The sequence below is a fragment of the Mycteria americana genome, chromosome 3 (genome assembly GCF_035582795.1).
Source record: "Mycteria americana isolate JAX WOST 10 ecotype Jacksonville Zoo and Gardens chromosome 3, USCA_MyAme_1.0, whole genome shotgun sequence".
Lineage (NCBI taxonomy): Eukaryota > Metazoa > Chordata > Aves > Ciconiiformes > Ciconiidae > Mycteria > Mycteria americana.
In genome coordinates this window covers 121,039,424-121,062,998 of record NC_134367.1, presented here as the reverse complement: position 1 = coordinate 121,062,998, position 23,575 = coordinate 121,039,424, and the positions used below count along the sequence as shown (strand labels likewise).

The 23,575-nt window shown below is 41.9% G+C and overlaps 1 protein-coding gene across 7 annotated transcripts in view; it reads left to right on the top strand.

Moving 5' to 3' along the window:
- WDPCP (WD repeat containing planar cell polarity effector) overlaps nucleotides 1-23,575 on the top strand; it is a 160,223-nt gene that overhangs the window by 124,957 nt on the left and 11,691 nt on the right. For all 7 annotated transcript variants that reach the window (XM_075496813.1, XM_075496811.1, XM_075496812.1 and 4 more), the window contains one exon: nucleotides 18,119-18,254. In XM_075496813.1, the coding sequence (XP_075352928.1) occupies nucleotides 18,119-18,254 (136 nt within the window). The remainder of the gene's footprint in view (nucleotides 1-18,118; nucleotides 18,255-23,575) is intronic.

Below are 23,575 nucleotides of genomic sequence, written 5' to 3'. Positions count from 1 at the left end.
CTTTCATAATTGCTGTAGCTGGCTGAGAGCTGCGTATCTGTATGTTCATGGTGTGTCAGAGGCATGTTTGTCTCACACACCCTAGAGCCATCCTTGAGCCTCTAGTTTTCTGATAGGGAACTTGCCGGTTGCATTTCTATGCACTGAAAAGAGTTGGCAAACACATATTTGCATGGCAGTTGGTATGTGTTTTGTCCTGTTTGTTCTGCATAACGTAACGTGATGTGACAGGCTGCAATTCGTCACATTAGTGGCATGACAGCAGAGGAATTGAAAAGAGGTATAATGGTGGGCTGACGCGAGGTGTCAATTTAACGTTCAATTGTAATATTTCAACATTAAGTCTTTTTATAATGGCCTACTGAAGAATTATCACCAAATATTCCCCGTGTGGGTGAGTTCTAGAAGTAGTGATCAAATACAGCATAGTCAACATCAGGAGAAGGGTGTAGATTCCTGTGCTCAGTAGGACCAACTCTTGTAAATATGAGAATCTTTGCACATCTGGTTTCTGATCAAACAAACAAAAATGTTGAAGGACTGTTTATTTATTGCCTCCTCTTTCTCTACACTCCCCGGCCACACCACAGGCTCTTAAGTGGGGATACCATGGAATTGCCCATGGCAAAATCAGAGGTTGAGGCTGTTTTCCTCCAAAGACTCCTGCACAAGAGACTGCTTGACAGTTCACCCCTGAAAAACTCCCGCAACAAAAGTGAAGGTGTTTGATGACCTGATGTTAGTTCTTGTTGAATGCTTTCAGCCTTACAAAATCAAGTTCCCTGTTAAAATCCTGTCTCAGGGCTGGTGTCATTCTAATCAGGATATCGCTGGTGAAAGCCCTTAGGGCCCGAAAGTAAGCTTTGCACCCATCGCTGTTGTCAGTCTTGCACTTTCTAAAGTGCCAAACTGGGCCAGAAGAAGAAAAGAAATGGGTTGTTTAAGAAAAAGCACTGGTGAAAAACTGATCAGCAGTGCCTATACAAGGCAGTAAGTACACCCAGAATAAATGACTTTTTTCTTCCCTCAACATACACTCTGTATTTCATTTCAGCTATTTGAAATCTCTTTTCCCTAAATATCCTTCCTGTTGGTTAGTCTGCACTGAGACCTCTTTTTACTTCAAATCGCAGTGCCATGAGACTGCTGCAACGCCTGAACTCATGCATTAAAAATATCTGCCCTTCAATAATATTTTTCACAGCATTCAAGATACCAACATTCCTGAATTGTGCTAGATTTCAAACTGTAAAATTCAATCTTAAAAATAAATTGTGAGGCAGCACTGGTTATCCCTGCAATGTCGATATTATGAAATGGCAAATTATTATAATATGATGAAAAGATATCATTAATAATAACTTAGAAGCATGTATGGTAATAAGTTTCTTACTGCAGGTACACTGCAGGTCCCACCTTTTCATCTTTATGATAACCAGAGATGCAACAGATGCTTGATTTCTGCCTCCTGCCCTCCCAGCCCAGGGCCTATAGCACCCACCTTCCCCGGGAGCTCGGGCTCCCCAGCACCCATGTCCCTGCTTCTCCTCTGCCCTCTGGGAGGGCACAGCTTCCCCTTCCCAGCTCTTGCCCATATTTAAAGTGATCCCTTTCAAATGTGTTTGCAAGGCTGTGTTTGATGTCAGCGGGGAGGCTTGCCATGTCTGACTGTACCAGCCCTGTCTGGATGGTGCTCAGAGCTCAGCCTGGGCTTCTCATAAGGAACTAGTGGCAGGAGTTACAAGGACTTTCTTGCTGTCCTTCGCTAGTGATGGCTCTGAGCACAGCTTTGAGTCCTTGCATACCACAAGATCAGTAAAAAGTCAGGGTGTAGTTCTCACATAAATTAGATCCCATGGATTAACCACTTACCTGATAGTTTAAAAATTTTCACTGTAAAGGAACGCGGAAGACGTAGAATTCTTTCATATAGAATTACATTAAAAACCTATGCGTGACTTCTGTTTTTTTCAGAAATATAACACTGTTTCATAACAACTGCTAGCTTACGTTTTTTCCTTGATGTAGCCTACCTTCTGCTACATCATACTATGGCTATTCATATACCTCTGCTAAATTTAGTAATTTCCTTTGCTAATGTTCTTACTGCTGAAAATCCCCCCTGGAGATATCCAAATATGCCTGAAGTGCACCAGGTGAAGAGCAGATTCTGGGGCCATCCCAGAGACCTTGCAGAATAACCCCAGGACTTGGTCTTACATCAGCTGGAAGTGTTGCTGCTCATGAACCATCAGGAGCCTTACATGAACTCACCCTCTGACTGCACCATGTAACCCACAGAAGGAAGGGTTTGGGACCCAGTCTAAACTTCTCCTGAATCATCACTGGAAGTTCATTGCTAAATTTCACCACACCTCTGCCTAAATAATACGAACTTTTACTAACCAGATGAAACAATATGGCTACAATTAATTATTTATTTTACTATATAGGATGCATTGTGGCCAAAGAAAAACAGCCACGAAGTGCTTACCTTAGGCCCTTGCTTTTAGCCACCAAATGGTGAGATATTTAGCTCACAGCTGCGGATACGGAGCCCGTGTGGGCATAGTCTGCTGTAACGTAAGCCCAGATGGTCCCACGGACTGTGCTGCTGTTGCCTCTTAGGTATGTAAGGGAAGAATTAAGGCCACAGGACTCCACTCTGATCACCATAATAAATAATTTTAAGAGTAAAACATTCTGGAAAAATTCCTGATTTCCTCAAAAATTTCTGAAGGAAGCATGAGCTTTAGTCAATGCCTTGTTTTCATATATTATTATCAACTACACTTGTCCCAACCTATTCCCTTGTGTGTTTGAGAGCTTTGCTGCCCACTTGTCAGGATCAGAAACAATACAGCAGGACCAGGACTGGATGAATTTAGACCTTTCCAGCCATCACCAACTTACTGGAGGACTTTGGCCAGCTCATTTTAGCCTTCAGTGCTTTTGTTTTCCTTTGGGGACTGTGTGAGCTCTCTGTGATGGGCTGCCCATCCTTTCGGCAGCATCCGAGTCCCATGCCACAGCTCCTTGCTCTTGTCGTGCTAATCCAGCACTGCGCCCTCAGCTTTTCCCCGCTGGTGTTGCGTTTCCAGTGCTGCCCTCCCAGAGGTTAACCACACAGTCAGGTGAAGTCCATTTTCTAAGCTTACTTATTTTCTATAATTTGAAGGAATTTTTACAACATAGGGTAAAAACACACCCCTGGGAAATCAGCCGTAATACTCTAGTTCATATCTGCCATTAGGTGTCAGTGTGACAACAACCATGATACACAAAGGCTATTCCGGGGCGCGGAGGGGTGCCACCCCATCCTAAACTTCTCATTTTCGACTCAGGGAAAATGCAATATGTAACTGTGAGAGGAAGGAGAGGGTTGAAGAAAGCAAGAAACATTTTATTTCTGGTTTTTCCATCACCTAACTGAAGTTATTTACTAACAGATAAGTCTGTTTGCATTTCATTCAGTGTGCCTCAGGTTCCTGGTGCTGCAGTTGTCAAAGTGCGATATTTACAAAACCAGGACAAAGCTTCTGCACACAGTGATCTGACACCCTATTTTGGGGCAAAAGAAACAGTCAATACTATTAGTAATTTGCAGTCTGCAGGAGATAAACTGCTTTACCCGTATGCAAATGTTAAATTACTCATGTAAGTTGATGCCTGCTGATGTTGATGCTTATAGATGGGTCCTGCACAAGTTGGTTACATTACTGTATTAGAAAAACAACTAAAAGTTCCACTCATTCAGAAGAAAAGGATATAAAAATTTAAAAACTAGTTTTAAAGCAACTTTTTGTGTCTGAGATATACCTTATTTTGGTGGATCAGTGGTATGCATGATGAAGAAATATAAAAACATGACATATATTAAGGAGTTTGCAATTGTTTTTAAACAAAGTTTCAGGCAGTTCCCAACAATGAGATGGGAAAGGTAGCAAACAGTTTTTAGTTACATGAGAGTTTTGAAAGTGAGTACAGTTTTAAAATAAAAATCAGTTTTGGGAAAAAAAGTACTTTCAGAAGAAAATTAATTTAAAAAATATTCTCGAGTTGCCTCTGGTATTGAGAATACCTCAAGTACTTGTAGGATAGCATTTTTTTGCCTTATGTTTGGAACTGGAAATGTTTCCACCATTAACTTTAAGCAGATTTAAATCAGGTCAACATAATGGCTAAATCAGCTTCGCCTTTACCAGGATCAGGGAATCTGTTGTGCAAGATCATTTGGATTCAGCTTTGCCGTCCTCTTCTCTCCTTTGAGATGGAAGAGATCGTGAGCATCGCTTAAATTTGGTGGGGTTTTTTTTATATTGATAGATTAAATCTTGAGTAGCACCATGCTGCTGTGATAAGCATCTGAGCATGCTGGCTTTTCTTTTAGCTACTTCCAGTTTTGTAGTAACTGCATGACACAGGAGTGGTTAGTCCTGAGCATGCACTGCACAGCCCAGAGTAATCCTAGCCAAGGCAAGGATCCTCAGGTACTATCTCTGCTACAATTCCCCAAGTTGGATAGCTGCAGTTCTCTTTATGAGAGCAAAGACTTCCAAAATTTGGTAGCCCTGCCCCCCTTCAAGTTGGGGGTGGGGAAAGAAAAATCTCATGTGCCAGTTTGACCTTGTCTTTATAATAGATAATTATAGGCATTAGGAATAGAAAAGATGCCTGATTAAATGGCTCCAGCCACCTGCTAATACAAGATTGTGAAGTAATCCTTGACCATTTTCACATTAAGAGTTGCCACGATGATATTCTTCCACTCCTTACGCTACTCAGCTTGCCTAGAAAGCTGTCTCCTATACTTTAGTTTACTTACATCCTAACTCTCTTTTGCTTTGTATTATTTTAAATAGCAGTGATTAAAACTTTCTTTATATTGGTACTCATGGGGGCTTGAAAGTTCCTGCTATCCTACATGTCTATTTTGACTTCAGAAATATAAATTGAAGAGCTCCTTATTTTTACGTGTGGTTTCAGACCAGGTCCTTCTTCTTGTTTGCGGTACAAAGGGAGCAGATGAAAACACCAGCTGGGCTAGCAGTTCGAGAAGCCCCCAGCACTGGCCATTGTAGCTGGCTGTACCCCCTGCTCCATCAGGGCCCCAGGATAGGTGTAAGTAGAGGCTCTGAGGCCAGGCACAACCTGCTCACATTGCACTCTCATCCAGCGTTAGTTTAGGTGAGTCCACAGGTAATTTTGCTGATTTTGAAGCAAAATCCATAGTAAAATAGACCTGAAAGCAGCAGAGAGCTGTAAGCCTGCTTTAAACTGAGTGCTGTTCTTGTAGAGAGAGTATTTCTTCAAGCTGCTCTTTACAGATCAGAAAGGATCATGGTGATAGTTTCCCTCTGACTGATCCCTTCTCCCTGCAGTGGGCCGAGTTCCCACTTGCAGCCTAAACCAGTCCAAAAATGTCCCACAAAACGTGACATGCAAGGAAGAGTTTCCACCCGAGTCAGAGAAGAGGCAGAGGGAGCAGAGTCAGGCTGTAAGGAAGGACTACAAGGACACAGTTACAACCAGATAGATAGTAAACATCTCTGGGTGATGCACATCTGTGTGAGAAGGACTGGTGGTGGCATGTAAGGAAAGAAAGAGATTGCTGCAGCAATGCAGGAATGTGGAAAAATGCTTTGTAAGGGCAAACTTTTCCTATTGAACATTAATTGCTTTCCATGGATACACAATGCACTTTACGTGATGAAAGGAGTGGCTGACAAGCAATGCTGTATTCAACAGATATCAGAGAATGCAGTGTAGGTTAATTACCTTCTCTTAAAAAAAAAAAAAGTGGTTTTTTTCTGAAAAGGTGAGCATCTGTCTGAGACAGAATCTTATCTCCAAACTCCTGTTGTCTACTTCAATGAAGAGAGGAGCAAGAAAGGGAATGAAACGGGGCAGTGAGGGGACTCCAGCAGGAGCCATGGTGATTTTTTTTCCCTGGCATCAGGCATCAGCGCTTTGCATCACTTCCCATGGACTTTCCTCCTGGTTACCTTCAGAGGCACAAGCAACTCCAGGAGCTGCCCACAGCTCCGTCCAGGGCTCTGAGCTTCCCAAGCGGCATCTGCAGCCGCTGCTCCTGCTGACAGAGTTTATTTAAATAGGCAGGGAGAAAGTATTTGTGTTCGCAGAAGGCAGCATATAGTGTAAACTACCTCCATGAGGTTTTTAAAAAAAAAAACCCACTCTGGTATTGATGCCACTCTGTAATTGAGGGATACCAGTCAGATTAAGATCTTCCCAGGGAGTGGAAGGAACAGCCTGGAAATTAAAAACCCACTGTTTCTACAAGGTTGCATTTCCCCTTCGAAAGAGCATACAAAGCATAGTGTGTCCTCTTTCCAAAGCTTTACTTTTTCCCTCTGAATTACTGTCTTCTAATGGTAAGGGGTGGGAAGGAAAGTGTCAACCCATCAGTTGAGGTTTTCAGATGCCAATACAGTCACATCGGCTTTTAAGGCCTTTGGGCACCTGAACCACAGAATGTGCTGGTGGTTATCAGCAAGTCTGTGCAGCAAAGCGCTGGAGCGGGTGAGTGACGGGCCGTAAATTCCTATCAAGGAGGACCTGCCCTTATATCTGCTTCAGTGGCTTTATTAGCCACACCTTTCTTGTAAATTGTAAAGTGTCAGTCAGGGTGCTCCAGAGATGGTTAAAACAAGACCTGCTCTAATACCCCAACTTCTTTTATCTCCTAGTGCCTTGAGGTGCATTTGGAAAATGTGTCCAAGTTTTATCTCATATTGTAGGATTTAGCCAAGAGACATTGAACAGAGCACCGTATAAGTGTCATTAAGAGAGCCTGGCAACAGGATGTCAGTATGCATATTGTGTGTGTATATTTATGTGCATGTGTGTGCAAACACACAACTTGCATATATACATAAAGTTGTATAATTTGTAGGTTTAAAATAACATATTGGTACCTACTGTGTACCATGTTTTCTATACATTGCACCAGTGTTGCTAATTTTCTATGCAGATACATGCACACACACAAACCCCATAAAAACTTGGCCCTCATTTTATGAAAACTTATCCAAGAAATTCCCAACTTAGTATCCTAATTCTTAAGGCACAAAAGGTATTATAGAAAGTAAGTATTTTTAAAGGGACTGAAAAAACATATAAGCATTTTCAATTTTGGTACATGGAAAGCTAGCTCCTGTTAAACTCTGCAGGTATTAAGCTCGTTGATAGCAGACTAAATTTAGTCTGTCCAACCTTCCAGCATGAGTAACTTTTTTTTTTCCTTGAAACCCACTGACTATGAGCACATTAGTCTGGCAGAGGCCAGAAAGCAATACTGTTTTATAATTTGGGCTTTATTTACAGATAGTATTCCCATTTCTCCATTATTTGGATGAGGCAACTAACTGGTCTGAAGTTTTTCTTCATTAAAAGAAAAAGAAAAAAACCCCTCCTTTTAATAAGTGTGTGCTTCCCATTTTCAAACTTCAATAGCACAGAATTTTTCACTTGATCAGAAAGCTGATATAATTTGCTGCTAGGTTAAATGTTAAAGGTTTCAGTCTTATGACCATGAATTCTCAAATTAAATTCAGTGCATTGCTTAAATTTCTAGCTGCAGTGCATTTAGCCTAATTGCTTTGGTAAGTTGGATGCTTAGTAACTACTACTCTTCTGAATTTTAGTCTTTAAAGGCGAGCAATGAAATAAGCCTGAGGGGCACAGGTGGGCTAGCCTGCTCTTTGGGATTCACCTGTGGGGTCTTTGGATATCTCTTCCAGTCTGACCACATCCTCAGACCATGTCTGATGAGGCTGTTCTGCTGACAAGGGAGAGCATTTAAACACCTGTAGGTTTTAGCTATTTAAGCCCAAATCAGTTTTGAAGCAACAAGAAAGGCTGAGCAAAATGGTTCAGATTTCAGTCAGTTGTCAGCTAAATGTGTGCACTGGGCCTTTAAGTATTTGGCCAGACACATCTTGATTGCTTAGCTTTTGTTTTCACCCTTGGAAAGTCAGCTGGATAATACCCTGTAGCCAAAGTCTATTCTGTGATGCTATAAGTGGGCTGGGCTGGGGGGTCAGAGGGAGAATTTAACAAAAAACAGAGTTATATCTACGTATTTCCTGATTTTTGTGAGCCAAACTATTTGCAGTCATTTTCAGTTTTCTTGCAATGTTAAATATAAAAATCATCAGGACTTAAAATGATCCCACTGATGCAGTCTTTAAGGTGGGCTCTTCTCCTTGGGGACGAGTCACAATGCAAACATGGGGGTGATGGCAGAAATAGAGGAAACTTCCACCAACTGCACCCAGCAGGGGCAAGCCCCGAGTATGTAGTTTTTTCCTCTTTGTTTACAGCATTTTTAAGGCTTTGAGTTCTCACGCAACATGTATGTCATTAAATGGCTGATGCCTCTTTGCACACGTTGTTGTGATGGCCTGTGGCAACCTGAATTAATTGTTTCAGTAGTTGATGGTGGTTACTAGCCATAATTATTATAATTTGCATTTATAAAAACATCTTTCATCTAAGGATCTCAAAATGCTTTTGCGCACATTTAATTAAGCTTCACAACATCCTGTGAGGTAAGTGTCAAGAGTGTTGTTATATCAATTTTTACACAGGTTTCTCCAAGAAAACAAGGTCAGTCTCTAACATGACTGTTATTTGGTTCACATCACACTTGCACAGGATGGAGCAACTAGCACAGCTGCAGGAATTAGGGGTGCTGATCTAGGTCACTTCACATCTCCCACATAGCTCTTGCTGCTGCCACGCTGTGTGGACACATGCACTAAGCCACCACAAATCCAGTCAGAGCAACCTCAGCCCAGATTCCAGTCTGAGATGGCCCTTTCTTTCCCAGGAGCACTCTAGCAACAGAAAAGTATTGGGAAGAAAAACAGATAAACACCCTACATATTGCACAAGATGACATAACCCATCCTGCAAAGATCTGTTCTTTCTATAATTTTCTACCTTAACATTTAAGCCTCTCTTTGCAATCTGCACACAGCAAGACATTTCTGCTGCAGCCCAAGCCAAGAAACTAGCTGCAAGCAACGTAAAGTTACCCTTTATCAGTCACTCGCTTGTTCTAGAAGAGGCTGCACGCACTTCATCTCCAGACCCTACCAGCCTTAGACCCAACCTTATAGGCAATCAACACTTCTGAGATCTACTAAATCCTAGATTACCACTTGACTGTGCTATTTAAAAGTGAGGATCAACTCAAGCAAGATAGACTTGGAACTTGAGGGGACAACAGGAGGAGGCAGTTTTCAAAAGCTCATTTCTTTTTCAAACATATGACTATGTTGTTTAAATTGAACCTGTCTCTCTGTAAGCTCTGTTGATCACCATATTAGCCCTGAGGAAGACAGGTCTAAATAAGTGCTTGCAAATTGAGTAAGAAGTCCTGAGCCATACCTTCATGTGTTCTTTACCATCCCCTTCGATTTATAAGGGCTTGTTTACATGTAGCAATGACCAGATTAGCTATTTTGAAAGAACTCTGCCTGTGGATGCACTTATTCCAAAATAAAAGCCACTTTGCTTTTCTAAATTAAGTGGACTTACAGGTAGATAATGATTATTCTGAATAACATGAGAAAGAAAGTAATTTCATTCCTAAGTAGACCATTCAGCAGGAATATTCTGAAATGAGCTGTCTGGCTAATTTCTCATGTTAATACTTTTTAAGGCATATACCTAAGGTTAATACATAGTCGCACAGTCATCAACAACCAATTTTGTTTTCAGTGCATCCATTTCCTGGAGAGGGTGTGCCAATGCAAGGCAAGAGTCAGGTTGTCTTTGTCAAAGGTCTTGCATGCTTCTCTGTCTTTACCTGACATTATTTCTGCTTAACCTAACAGCATGAAATAATTTCTGGAAACATTCCTGCTTTTTCTAACACCAAAGAGCACTGCTGGAGCACAAATGGAAGAGACTTCAGTGTATCCACTCATAGGAGATGCCAGTAGCAGCAGAGGCTTTGCCCTGGCTTCTTTGGAGGAGCACCCCAGTGAAGCCCAGGGAAAGTTGGTCCCACTCCCCAACTTAAGCATGTCTGGAGCATCCTTCAGGGACAGTATTGCTCATCCCTGGTTCTTTTCAGTTCCCCTGAGTCAATGTACAGGATTTATTCTGGTCCATGTTTCTCTTGTGGGGGAAGGAATGCCTGGCAGCCAGAGGATAAGGTCTGGCACAAGAACATACATAATTTCATTTTGCCTGATGCTATCTACTTCACTTTCAGCAGAAATAGAGGACAGTCATTGGGCTAAGCCTGCATTTTTACTGAAGCTTTCTTCTGCTTTTCCTCTCCTCCAAACTTGTTCATCTCTAGTGCTGCACAGAAAAGAAAAATGTGGTAGTGATCTGGGGCTTGGGAGAATATAGTGCCATGGGAATCATAGCATCAGGCCCACAGAGGGTTTTTTTTTTCTTGCAGCTACCAGAAAACCTTCAATAACTTCAAATCAGTACTTTTGGGGTCTGTTTCTTTTTTTGGAAGGGGGGAGGTAAAAATTCTGCTCATGTTATCTCATATTGCAGAAATCAAGACTTGATGGGTACTATATTATCCTTTTTGGACCTCCACCACTCCCGAAGATTCAAGATGAACTCTGCCTGCCCAGGCACCAGAGTCAGTGCCCCAGGGAATTTCTTCATATCTAAGGGATATGCAGGATGTGTACTCACATGCCCTTGCTGCCTCTCAACTCCAGCTGTACATGCAGTTTTGCTTTAGGAACCTGTACCTCAAGTATTGCAATATCTTTTTCAGTCTTTGTCATCAAGAGTTTAAATACAGTTCAGATCAGTGTTAGTGGCCCAGCTCCAAATGAGGAGAATTGCTGCAATTCGTTATCTTGACAAATTAACTGGTCTGGGGCAATTCCTTTTTGAGAGAGATACAATTAGCTAACTCTTGAACTTTAGCCTTGCTCCAGCAGTTATGCACCTGCTCAAAAAGTGTTGATACTACAACTAAGGCTTTCCCACCTGTAAATGTAATTCCTGCACTAAGAGCCTTAGTGTTACACAGCCAGGCCTTGCTGTCCTTGTGCTGCTCTCGTACCCCACTGTAGCATGGGAAACGATGCAGACCTCATTTGTAAAGGACAATCACCTCAGCTGATTAAAAAAAAGGCTGTCTGAAGACCAAGGTGGTCTTGTTGTATAGCCTCTAGGGGATGGTCAGTGCTGGAAATGCAGGGTCCTTGTCACAAAACCACGAGAAGGGCCTGGCATGGAGAGTGTTATATCAGAGAGACACATCACCAGTTGTTGCATCCTCTGTTTTGAGTACAGCTTCCTGGTCCAGTGGAAAAAGGTGGCTTTCCTACCCCCAATCCACTGCATAGAACACAGTAGCCCATGCAAACCTGAAACAGGTTTTCTTTGGAAAAGGAAGCATCCTTCTAATAGTCTTTTCTCCCTGGGATTTAGGCAGGAGTTTCTAGTTGCAGTCCCTAGTCCTTACATACCTGGTGAAGACTGGGTTGCCATCAGGTACAGTACCCCCCTCCTGACGTGGACAGGACCTGATGCTCCAGGGAAGGCAGAGTGACCTCCAGCTTTACTCTGGTTTCCCTCACCTCCTGGCCTGGAGGAGCAGCTTTCTTCTGCCTCTTTCTACCAAGCAATGAAAATACATCCACAGCTACACATTGTTCTTGCAACCCAATGTGGGCAGATGCACTTCTCATCCATTTCCTGTGGAACGCAACTCCTTCTGCCCCTCAGCCATAGCTCACCTGTGGGCATCGTATTCCCTTGCACCTTTGGCTCCCAGGTGCCAAAAGATATCCCTTAACCATTCGTCCGAACTATTCCCTTTTGGAAGCTCTGTTTGGGACAAAGCTGTCCTGCAGAAGGCTTGTGTTTGCCTAGAGCCTCTTTGTATGGACTTGGTGGCTGGGAGTTTCCTTGAGCTCCTCTTTGAACTCCAAGCCTTCAGCATCCAAAACATTTAACCCTCAATTTCTTTTCTGCTTTATCAGTTTGGCCAGCTTCCAGCTGGCAGCTTTATTTGCAGACTTCCATTCTGCATCTTGTGTTTGCAGATTTATTTCTCTTTCAATTAATCCCCTGAAATGGTTTTCTTCTCCCCTGAGCCTACCTGCCTCCGGTCTGGCCGGCACATCTCCCTGCTCTGGATGCCTGGAGGGCAGAAGCCGGGAGCAGAGACACTCAGTCCTTGGGCTGGAAGTGCCAAGCAGAGGGTGTGCCCCGTACACGGGTGTCACGAAGAGCAGCTGAAGGAACACACAAGTTCAGCAGCGCCTGCTTTGGCCATTGTGGGTTGGGGCTTGCCTCTGTGCAGTCTCTAGAGCATCACTTAAGAATAATCAGGTGTTCCCTGAATGCTTTCGCTGAGATGCTCTAGAGCATGTACCCACATTTCCACTGCTGCAGCCTTCACCCCAAACAATGGGAATGTCTCTGCTCACCAGCAACTTTTGCCCAGCTTTCTTTTAGAACAGGTATTTCTAGATAGTAATTTAAAATGAAAAAAAAAAAAGGAAAAAAAAGACCTGGTCTAAAGTACCACTTACCAAAGAAAGAAAATGCCTAGTCACCAGGAATGTCCTCCCTCCTGTGCCTGCTGTAATTACTGAGCAATAGCAGCCTTAGGTTGCTCATCTTTTGTCTTGGCACTCCAGCTTGTTAACATGCATCGGCAGCCACTCTCCGCTTGCCCACTGCCAAGATTACAAGGCAAACTTCACATGGTTTGGGAAACCCGATAAAATCTAGAGGTGCAAGATCTCTATTGCTGGGACACTAGTCAAGCCTTTGAAGTGAAAGGGCCTGGAACTGAAGCAAATCCTGGGTTATTCAGTCTCTTTCAGCTGGCGACCCATCACAGCTTGGTACTACCACATCTGGATCACCCTGTAAGACACACCTTTTCTTTTTAAATTAAATAATATTGGCAGTGTTAGGGTGGTTCCTAAAGAACCTGATTACTTAGGCTCCAGGGAGATACAAAATGAACTATTCAGCCTATATAGTGGTTAGCTTAATTTTGTGTATGATTCTAGCAGAGCAAATGAGTAGTAGAGATTGAAATCTCAGCCGGAGCTAGTAAAGGCTTGGCATTTCCATTTGCAGAAAGTTTTAAAGCCAGGTTTCACTACAAGCTGCAGAAGACTGCTAAGTGAAATATAACCGTCTACACTACAAAAAAAAAGAGGAGTTGTTTATAAATGTTAACTACTTCTTTAGTTTTATCACATAACTTTTATTTTAATTCTTAAATTTCCTGGCACACCCACTGAAACAGTTTTGCTGCTGCTAATATGCCTAATATCCAACTAGTGAAATAATGACACGTTATGCTACCATTAAGGGTTGCTTCTACTTAGTAGTGATTGAAGTGCCTTATCTTCTCAGGTATCAAATTGTTAAATTACAACACAGATGGGAGATATTCTCATTTAATATACCTTTTCCAGCTCTCTCAGCAACAGCAGCTGTTCTCAATGGGTTTTGAAAGTACTATAAAAACAGTATTTCAACAATTTATATTTGTCAAATGAAAACATGTCAGCACTGGGAATTAACAAAACAACACAAAAATAATCTAAAAATAAGAAGCCATGGAAAACTAGACCAAAAGAAGCAGAGAAGTTTAGAGTTATATTTTTCCACACACACAAACAAAGCTGTGTGGTTTCCCTGCAGGAATTTGTCGAAAGTAAACAGTTTTATTAGAATCTGTTTATTTAGAAAGATGTTTTCAAGGAAAACAATTGTAGCCAGAAAAAAGAGCTGACCACACTCAAGTCACCAATGGAAGTTCCCACTAATTTTGGTACTAAAAGAATTTTACCCAGTGGCTTTAGAAATACCTTCATGTAGTTTGAGAAAACCCGGGGTAGAGTTAAGGTGGAGCAACCTGATAATGCATGAGATCATGCTCAGTCTGCCTCCTGCAGCAGTTATTTGCCTTAAAAAAAAAACCACAAAAACCTAAAAACTCACAAAAGCATTAGAGCTTGATTTCAACAGGTCAAAATAAAAAATTAAAATAAAAAAAAAGAAGTTAATGCATAATAAAAGGAGATATGAACTTATTCACATGGGAATAGCTATTCAGGTAAAAAAAAGAATTTGTTTAAATGCCTAAAAAAAAAGTGTGATTGTTTGGGTTATTACTAAACTATAATGTTTTACAGCACTCGCTTTGCTTAACCATTTGCATTTCTTCAGACCCTTGATTTGTTTCTTTCAGAAAAACTCTACTATTTACTTCTTTTTTAAAAAAAAAAAAGAGCAGTATGTCTGAAGTCTGTGTGGTTCACTGGGAGTTTATTGGGATATACTTGCAACTCCTGAAGCAAAAAACTGATATTTTATCTTTAGAAGGAGTTACATTTTTTGAACTTATTGAATTTTTCAAAGATCAGCATGAAGAGTTCTGATTAAATGCTTGCTTCAGCATTTTAAAGGCTTCTTGTGTCCCTGTTGCCTAAGGAGGTCGTACATTACGATTGCTCTGTAAACATCAGATTGTACAGAATTGGCTCTGCATACCATGCTGGGCACACAAAGAAGAAGTCAAATGGCTTATCTCTCGCTTATCAACTAGTTTATTTTTCATGCCCAAAAAAGGCCATATTTTTACAAGAAGAGCTCCTACTTTGTAAATAATTTAATAGCTTCTGTTAAGTAGAGCTGTCAATTTTGCAAACAATATTAAAATAAGATTTTCAGTTTACCATGGGATTGCACATTTTAAAATGCATTTTTATCCCTGAAAGTCCAGTGAAGGGCACTGGAGAATGGAAACAGCTTCTGATTTGTAGACACAGATCCAAAAGAGAATAGATACGGTTAAATAATGACACATATATGAGCAGGGAAGACATGAGATCTCATCACCTGCATACAGTGTTCAGAGAGCATCCTGCTCATTAAAGCGTAGGAAAACTTTTAGTGGACTTGTAAAGAAACATATTTGGCTATTTCAGACAGGTGCTAGATATAGCAATAGCAGCTATCAGCAAATTTTGGAAATGCAGAATGTGCATTGTGCAGTTGTATGTGTACAACATTATCCTAATATTGATCATGACAAATGGGATTTTGTAGATAAAGACACAATATAATTCATATTATTGCATCTGATAAATGACTTTAATGATAAAACGTTAGCCGTGATACTAACTCTCAAGTTTTTAAAATTCAAATTCAGATTCAAATCCCCAGATCCTGACATGATAAGCAAATACTACATTAGAATTAAAAACAGCAAGAGTTTATTTTGCAATAAGCCAAAGGAAGATCCTAGATTACCTGAATACGAAATCTTAGGTGCAACTTGTGATACCTTCAATGCTAGCACAAAATCAAGCATTTATTAAGCACCAAACCCTAGCCAGAGCCCTCATCTAGATGTGAGGACCACCACCCTCTGCCAGCTCTATGGCATTGTTGCCAAAATCCTTCCCTTTTTAATTAAACGTGGGATATGTTGCCTCTGGTTTGGGAAGGGCTGTGTTGTTTAAACAGTGTTCCTTGCGCATCTGTTTTTCCTGCTGTAGCACTTCTCACGGGGAACATAGTCCAATGTCCCACAACAAAAATGTTTATTTCTTTACTCTAGAGCTCATATCTGATGTTTTTGTGGCTTTGAACCACTCCTGGCATCTGATCCTATCTAATGTTCTACTGCAACACTGCAGCTGTATACCCAGACTAGAATAGGTTCAATACTCGTAACTTGAGGTCAGTTTCAGATATTCAATTTAGATATGAAAGTGCAAAGGAATATATTTGCACTCCTGGGGTAAGAACCCCCCTCATCCCCCAATTTTGGCTACAAGCATGCTTGCATATGACAGACTGCTCTGTTTTCCATGAGGTTCCTATGGATCCAGTAGCATTACTAAACAAGGTGTAGCTGTGCTGCATACACAGCGCAAAATATCAAAGTCAGTGGCCATGGTTATAATTGCTTATAGTGTTCATATATTAGAAATATGCCACACGAGGACTGGACACATCCAAACTGTAGCCCACTCCACGTTACAAAACTGCTAGGTCCCACCCAGAGCACATGCGTGAGTTACACTGAAGTGATTGACATGAGAGGGCTGTGATTTATTCAGATCTGGTTCTCAGCAGGTATGAGAAAATGCAAATTAATAGTATGATGGAAAGAGATCCAGACAAAGCTGACCCAATCCTGTTTTGTTTCCTTTCTCAATACACACTCCTCTTGGCATGTCTCAGGGTTTTACATTCTGAAATGCCACTGCTCCTTGGAGCTAGGTCAACCTCAGGAGTGATGTCTAAGGAGAAGCCATGGACATCGTATATTCATGAAAGTTTGTAAGTTCAGGGGGATAACTTATGTAGGCCTTAAACATTACTGAGTAGGTGGAAAAAGAAAAAAAGAGGAAAAAAAAGATTAATTACACCAGCTTGACTCACACTGTATGTCTTAGCTTTGACATTTAGAAAACTAAAAGGTTTAACATTTCCCTCCTTAAAAGCTAAGGCCAAGTGAAGAGGGAGGCTCTTCAGGACCAAAGACTTGGTTCACAGGTAGAAGCATGGCAGTGAGAGCTGTCTTCCCAAGCAGTCTGTCAAAGTTTGTCCCACGAGAGCTGCGGTAGATTTTGCCTACACACACATCAACAGGAATTTTGTTTAAGCCCTTTTTCAGAGCTCTTCACACATATCAAAAGCAGTTTCTCCTGCGCCTTTTTAAGTTCTCCATATTGCTCCCCTCCTCTTGGCTGCTCACTCTGCAACAGGATCCAAGAAGAGAACTCCAGAGAAACGTATTTACTTGCCCTTGAGTTGAGTTTCCTAGATGTAGAGCATTTTTCTCCCCTCCTTTTTTTCTCTTTGGATTTTTTATTCAAGGTAGAGGAGAAATCGCACCACAGCCAGTTTAGCTCCTTTATTGTAACGTGGTGTGCATGCTTGGAGATGTGTTGCCCCTGACCAAGTTGGTTGCTTTCAGCGATTCCCCACATTGCTCTATGTGTGGGAAACGGCCACACAGGCAGAGAATATCAGTTACCTGAGAAAGCCAAACTGGTTGTCACACTTCACCCTCTCTCACACCACAGATGCTAATAATATTTAGGTAGCATGAAGAGAAGAAATAGTCTGCAGCAATCTTACAGCATTAGCTTTTTAGGACTTGGAGATTCAGAAACACTTACAAGTAGATTTGCCCTCCTAAGCCGGTGAGCATTCTGGGTCTCTGGCCAAAATGTAAACTAGCAGTATGGCAATGCTCGCAAGAGCATTATATTCTTCACACTGCCCCATGGTGTTGCCATGGGTATCGTGCAGATTAGCTTATACAGGATCCGGGAAGGCAGAGAACAAGGGGAGAAAAACAGGATTAAAAAAGAAAAAATGCAAAAGGGTCTTACGATTTTGAGAAAAATCTTTTAAAGTCTTTATCTGTAACAGGATTTTTTTTCCTTAATCCAAACTCTGCTAGCCTAGGGTTTTATTAATTAATTTATTTATTTATTTTAAGTCTCACACCTAGAATATGCAATTCCTCCTCTATATTTTTAAGTGGTTTGGGTATTTTCAAACAATTTCTTTCCCCAAAGGGCTCAGACTGGAACTTGGGAATTGGAGGCCCCTCCTTCACCTGCTTGAAGACTTCAGGTCTTGATTGGGAACCAAAATATTTTGAAACAAAGCTAAGGAAAGTCATTATTTTTAAAGGAAGGAGTCACACATACCCTTGTGGGGGAACAGGCCAATTGATAAGACTTTGAGCCGTACGGCAACAGTGAAATACTCACACGCAGCAGACTTTGGCAGCCAGCTAGACCTTCTGTAGCTGACAATTTAGAGAAGGCATTTCCTCCTTGCTAACTAAAGCCAACACATGCTCACTCCCTCCCTTCCAAAAACTGTTGGATGTGTTATTGTTGCTGGTCGTTAGCTACTTGGCCTCTTTTTCAGAGGGAAAAGTCAAGAGTGGAAGTTCTATAAGCGTATGGTTTTCCATTTGATTTGATCCATGACAAGAGAGGACACCCTTGTCCTTATTGACATCTAAGGCAAACAGTTGGCAACTTGATTGGTACTTTTAAATTAAGTAAGCCTGATATATCTTGATTCATCTTAACAGAACTTCTGGGGCAGTCAGACGAAGAAGACCTATCTTGCGAAGCTGTCATTGACCCACCTTCAGAGCACAGAGGAGAGCATGACTCACCTGCTCCCAGTTCAGCCATCAGACCACCAGCGCAGAGCTGCTCCCGCAGGTAAGCACGCGGCAAGGGCACATGGGCAACTTGTGTGTCTATCAAAGATGTTTTGTAAGGCCAAGGAAAATCCTGTGTTTCCATAAGAGAAAATAGAAGGGAGGGGGGAACAATTAATTAAATACTTTTGAAATGTACGTTTGATATTCTGAACTTTCCTGACAACCTCAGTTGTCATCTGTATCATGACTGTAAACACAATAAAACATTAAGACACTAAGCAGGAACTAAGAAAAGCTTGGAAGCCAGAAGGACATGGCATGGACACAAAGCAATCTCCAGAAACATAGACAGTTTGCAAGCGTTTAACATGCACTAGCACAACCATTTTCAAATTAAACCATTTGGGCAAATGCAGCCTTCCTTGATGAATATGCAGAAGAGAGAAATACAGCAATGGAAATGCAGCGAATGAGCAGTTATAGGTGGTAAACAGAACTTTTAAAAATCTAACATGATCTTTACAGATTTCTGTAAGCTCATCACTAGCCTGTGATCAAAATGCCTGGGATGATCTTTTGAGAGTGCCCTTCTTCCAAAGTTGATTAAAACCTGGAATTTCCCTATTATGAGAGAAACAACAGATCTGACGACTGATTTTTTTTCAATGCTTTTGTTGCTTGTGAACCGGCACACCACCTTGCAACGGATGGGGAAATTAGAATGAAAGAGCTCTTCTGCGAAGATTAAAAAAGCATTTATTTCTCTTATTTTTCTTCATGCATTATTGATAGAAAAGAAACAGTTATTTGTTCCCAGTGACTATATAGATGCACTTATTTTTATTTTCTATGCCTACTGTATGTAGGAACTTTTTTAGTAAATCTAGTGTGAGTACAATGTTGGACTTCAACATTGACAGATCATCCTAACCATTTGTATATAACTGTGCTGAACACTCTTTGTGTGGGCAAGAAACACATTTCTTTCTCCTTCTGGAAATCTGTGTATTACGTAGTTTTCTCTCTTTCCTCACATGAAGAGATTGAGCTTTTGCAGTATTAGATATAATATCCATTATACCAGCTGCACACCACTAGTGAAATATTTATTTTATACATAGGCTACAACTTTTACGATACAGAACGCTGTCTAGAGCTTTCAGAGATATCCAATGGATTTGGAGATGGGGCCTGCTTTTGAAAATATAGTGCACAATTATTCTGTCTTTAACTTTTGGGATGGAAGTAGCACCGTATTGATATGGGCAAATAATAAAGACAGTAAGATCATGCTGGAGACTGTATTGACTACAGAGGACTTTCCAAGTGCTCCAATAAAAGGAGCTCCTTTAACAGAGCACTAGAGCAGAGACTAATCCCAACATGCCTCTGATCCCAAGGTATAAACATGCTATCCTCGCTTCAGCTCACCCTTTCCCTTTCGTAGGTTGCTATGACTCACATGTCTCTGGCAGTCCCTCATCTGCCTTTGTCAGGCGTCTTGGGAGAGAGATTGCAGAGTTCAACTTTACTCCTACTCCTGGGCTCCCGAGCTTGACCACGTTTGCTTGCGCCTGCCCAGGTGGATCACCAAAAGTTGCTGAGCCTCACGAGTGGCTCCTGGCAATCACCAGAGCTGCATAAACTGCTGGGATTTCCTGAGGCTTTTGTTTGCCTCTTGCCAGGTTGGTGAGCATAAAGCAAGCTCCCCACCCACGCGACCAGCTCCTCCACCTGCTGACACCCGGTGCTTGCAGCTGACCTCCCCCAGGAGAGCCTGGAGTTTTTGGTTGCCTCTTGCAGAGCTGTGGAAGAAAACTTCTCACGGCTCCCCTGGCTGCCACAGCCACTTGAAGCCTGCCAACACGAATTTGAGTTTTAGAGGCACTCCCTGTGACAACGCCAACTGGCTGGGAAGGTCACCTGCTGAGGCACAGGTGACTCCAACAACCTCTTCTCTGTGCTTAAAAAAAACCACAGATGGTTACAAGCACATAACTGTGGCTTGTGTTTTACCTCCAGTTTCACAGAGTTTGTTTTCTGTAATACATCTGCTGCCAAGTCTGCATCAGGCTTCTTCATCTGAAGAAATTTGTATAAAGAAAGGAAGGTTTTGAGTGTTAGGAGCCTACATAAATAGGGATGTTGTCAGTTTGCAGTCATTGCAATGTCTCATCTCTCCGGCCAAGACTGGAGCATTGGGCTATGATTAATGGGATGAAATTTAACAAGTTGAAATGCTGGATTCTGCACCTAGGATGGAGTAATCCCAGGCACAAGTGGGAGAGGAGTGGCTGGAGAACAGCCCTGCAGTAAGGGATCTGGGGGTGCTGGTTGACAGCAGGCTCAATATGAGTCAGCAGCTTGCCCTGGCAGCCAAGAGGGCAAACCGCATCCTGGGGTGCATCAAACACAGTATAACCAGCCAGTCAAAAGAGATGATTATCCCACTGTATTCAGCATTGGTGTGGCCTCACCTTGAGTACTGCATGCAGTTCTGGGCCCCACAATTTAAGAAGGATGTGAAGGTCCTTGAATGTGTCCAGAGGAGGGCAACAAAGCTGGTGAAAGGGCTGGAGTGCATGTCCTATGAGGAGCGGCTGAGGACTTTGGGCTTGTCTAGTTTGGAGAAAAGGAGGCTGAGGGGCAACCTCATTGCTCTCTACAGCTTCCTAAGGAGAAGTGGAGAGGGAGGTGCTGATCTCTTCTCCCTGGTATCCAGTGATAGGATGTGTGGGAATGGTTCAAAGCTGTGCCAGGGGAGGTTTAGGCTGGGCATTAGGAAGCATTTCTTTACTGAGAGGGTGGTCAAACACTGGAACAGGCTCCCTAGAGAGGTGGTCGATGCCCCAAGCCTGTCAGTGTTTAAAAGGCATTTGGACAATGCCCTTAACAACGTGCTTTAACTTTTGCTCAGCCCTGAACTGGTCAGGCAGTTGGACTAGATGATCATTGTAGGTTCCTTCTGACTGAGATATTCTATTCTATTCTATTCTATTCTATTCTATTCTATTCTATTCTATTCTATTCTATACTAGAGATTTGGCTGCCTAATCTGAGACACTGGCAGAGGACATAGTTTATAATGGGTAGATGGTTATGCAGCACTTGAGAAAATTTCTTTAAATTGATCCAACATGTGAACCCAAAATTAAATCATATTTGCTTTCTTCTGCCTCAGTGAATTCACTCAAAAAATGGCGACAACACCACCTTACTAAAACACAGTGAGGTTTATGAAATCGCAGCTGTATAGTGCTTGCAGCTGAGCAACTTAGTAAGAGCACAGCAACATTATTATTCTAACTGATTTCCCACATCACAAATTCATATCTGACATTTCCACTGTCCACTTCTTCCCAGGCTCCAACCACTACCTGCAGTTTCAAAATCAATAATCAGGACACATTCTCCCTCCTGTAAAGGCCCTTCATTGTTCGTTAGCTTGGTCATTTTTTGCTTCATTATTGACTTTCTCCATTTCTCATGCTGTTCAACGCTAGTCTTCGGTGTTTGTGTATTCTGCTCAACAGTGAGATAAATGTACATCCTGAATCATTTCCTATTTATTTCTGAAGTCTTTCCCCTCAAGAAAAACAAAAGAAGAAAATTCCATTTTTGTAATAGATTTACTACTATTCTTCTCTGTTCCCTAACGCCATACACAATACAGCCTCCTGTCTTGGCCAAGTCACTTCAGCCACACTTTATATGTATTACTGTAGGCAACTTGTTGATTTACCTCCTCAGCATCATTTAAATCCATGAGATATTGTCTCTGAGGACTTGATTTGTAGTCTGTGGAGCAAGGTTAGTCTATAGCTTTTGTTTGCTTCATTCCCCTGCATATTGGCATACCGTGACGTCCTACAGCAAATACAGTCCTTTCTGGTGATGCGACAAGAGTCAGGAGTCAGCTCAGATCTGGCCTCCTGAGCGTTGCTCCAAGTTTAACATGAGGGAACGTACTGCTGCTCTCTTTCTGACCTTCCAGATGATTGCCAGTGCTGATGGTTCATTTCTGCTGTTATCCATCACAAGTCCCCACTGGGTCACAGACCTGAGCCAAAGCAACCTTGAAGTTGGATCTAACTTAACAGTTGAATCTGCTCTGAGAAGAGGATTGGGCTGGATGACCTCCAGAGCTCCCTTCCAACCTAAAATCAATCTGTTCATTGCAAGTCGAGCCTCAGTGTCATTAGTCTTGCAATAAAAACCCCACAGCCTTATCTGTAGAAGTAAATTGCAAGTCACACAAAGCCAATAGCACCACTCATGTCCGCTTGGCCTGCATGAATTCAAGTGTACATGACAGTACTCCCAGGCTCTGCTATCTTCAGGGTAGCAGTGGTTCCCCTAATGTCTGTAAGACAGCACAACGGGACTTTGCAGGTGTTTAGCAAGAATACTCAATGGCTGCTCTTTCTTCTTTCCCAGAGTCTTTTGTTGTCTGCCTTGACAGACAACATCTTTGTACCAGCTAGTCACACCAAACCCATGAAATCAATTGACCTACATTACAGCGTTTCTAACACTACCACCCCTGTCAGACCCAGATACCGTCCCAAATCTATATCTCACCCAAGTTTCTGGAAGATCTTGTCCAGCACATACCCGGGCTTCTTTCTTTCCTGTATTTCAGCTTTGACAGAACCTTTGTTTTGGAACAGCTGAGGCATATCTCATGATTTACGCCTAGCCAGAAGCCCTGGGCAAGGGCCCTGTGAAGAGTAGCAGAAAATGTTTCTGTTTAACTTAACTTAATAAACCTTGTTACTGATGCCCTTCAGGAAGCCTAACATCTGCATATGTGTAACAGAAGCCCAGTTTTCAGGCTGCATGATGAACAAATCACTTAGTTAACTCTTTACGTCATCATCTCCTGTGCTGCTCTGCCTAACAAGGAAAGCCATAGCCTGGGATGGAGACGGGGACAGAAAAAGGACAGAAAAGGCTGGAACCAAAATGATCTTTCATAAAATAGTCTCAAGGGTTTATTTTTCTGAGAACTCATTCTAAGCAAAATCTGGTTTCTCTTCTTGCCTTAACAGTCAGAAAGCAGAGAACTTAGTTTGAGACTAAAGTATGTTTTACAGACAGAGAAAATCAGCTTAACTCCGTAACATTTTATGAAAGTAGCAATAGTGTTGCTGTCAGTGGAGGACTGTAGTAAACTTTCTGAACCATGCACACACACAGAGTAAGTTATGAGCAATAAAGATTTCAGGAGGCTCCAGACAGAGGCATTTTATTTGGTACATGGTTTCTTTCACTCTACCATGAACAGACAGTTAAATACCACCAATGATGCACAGTCCAGTGAATAATTTTACAAGACAAAGCTCTCATCTCTGGCTTATGTTTGCCATTGACCATTGC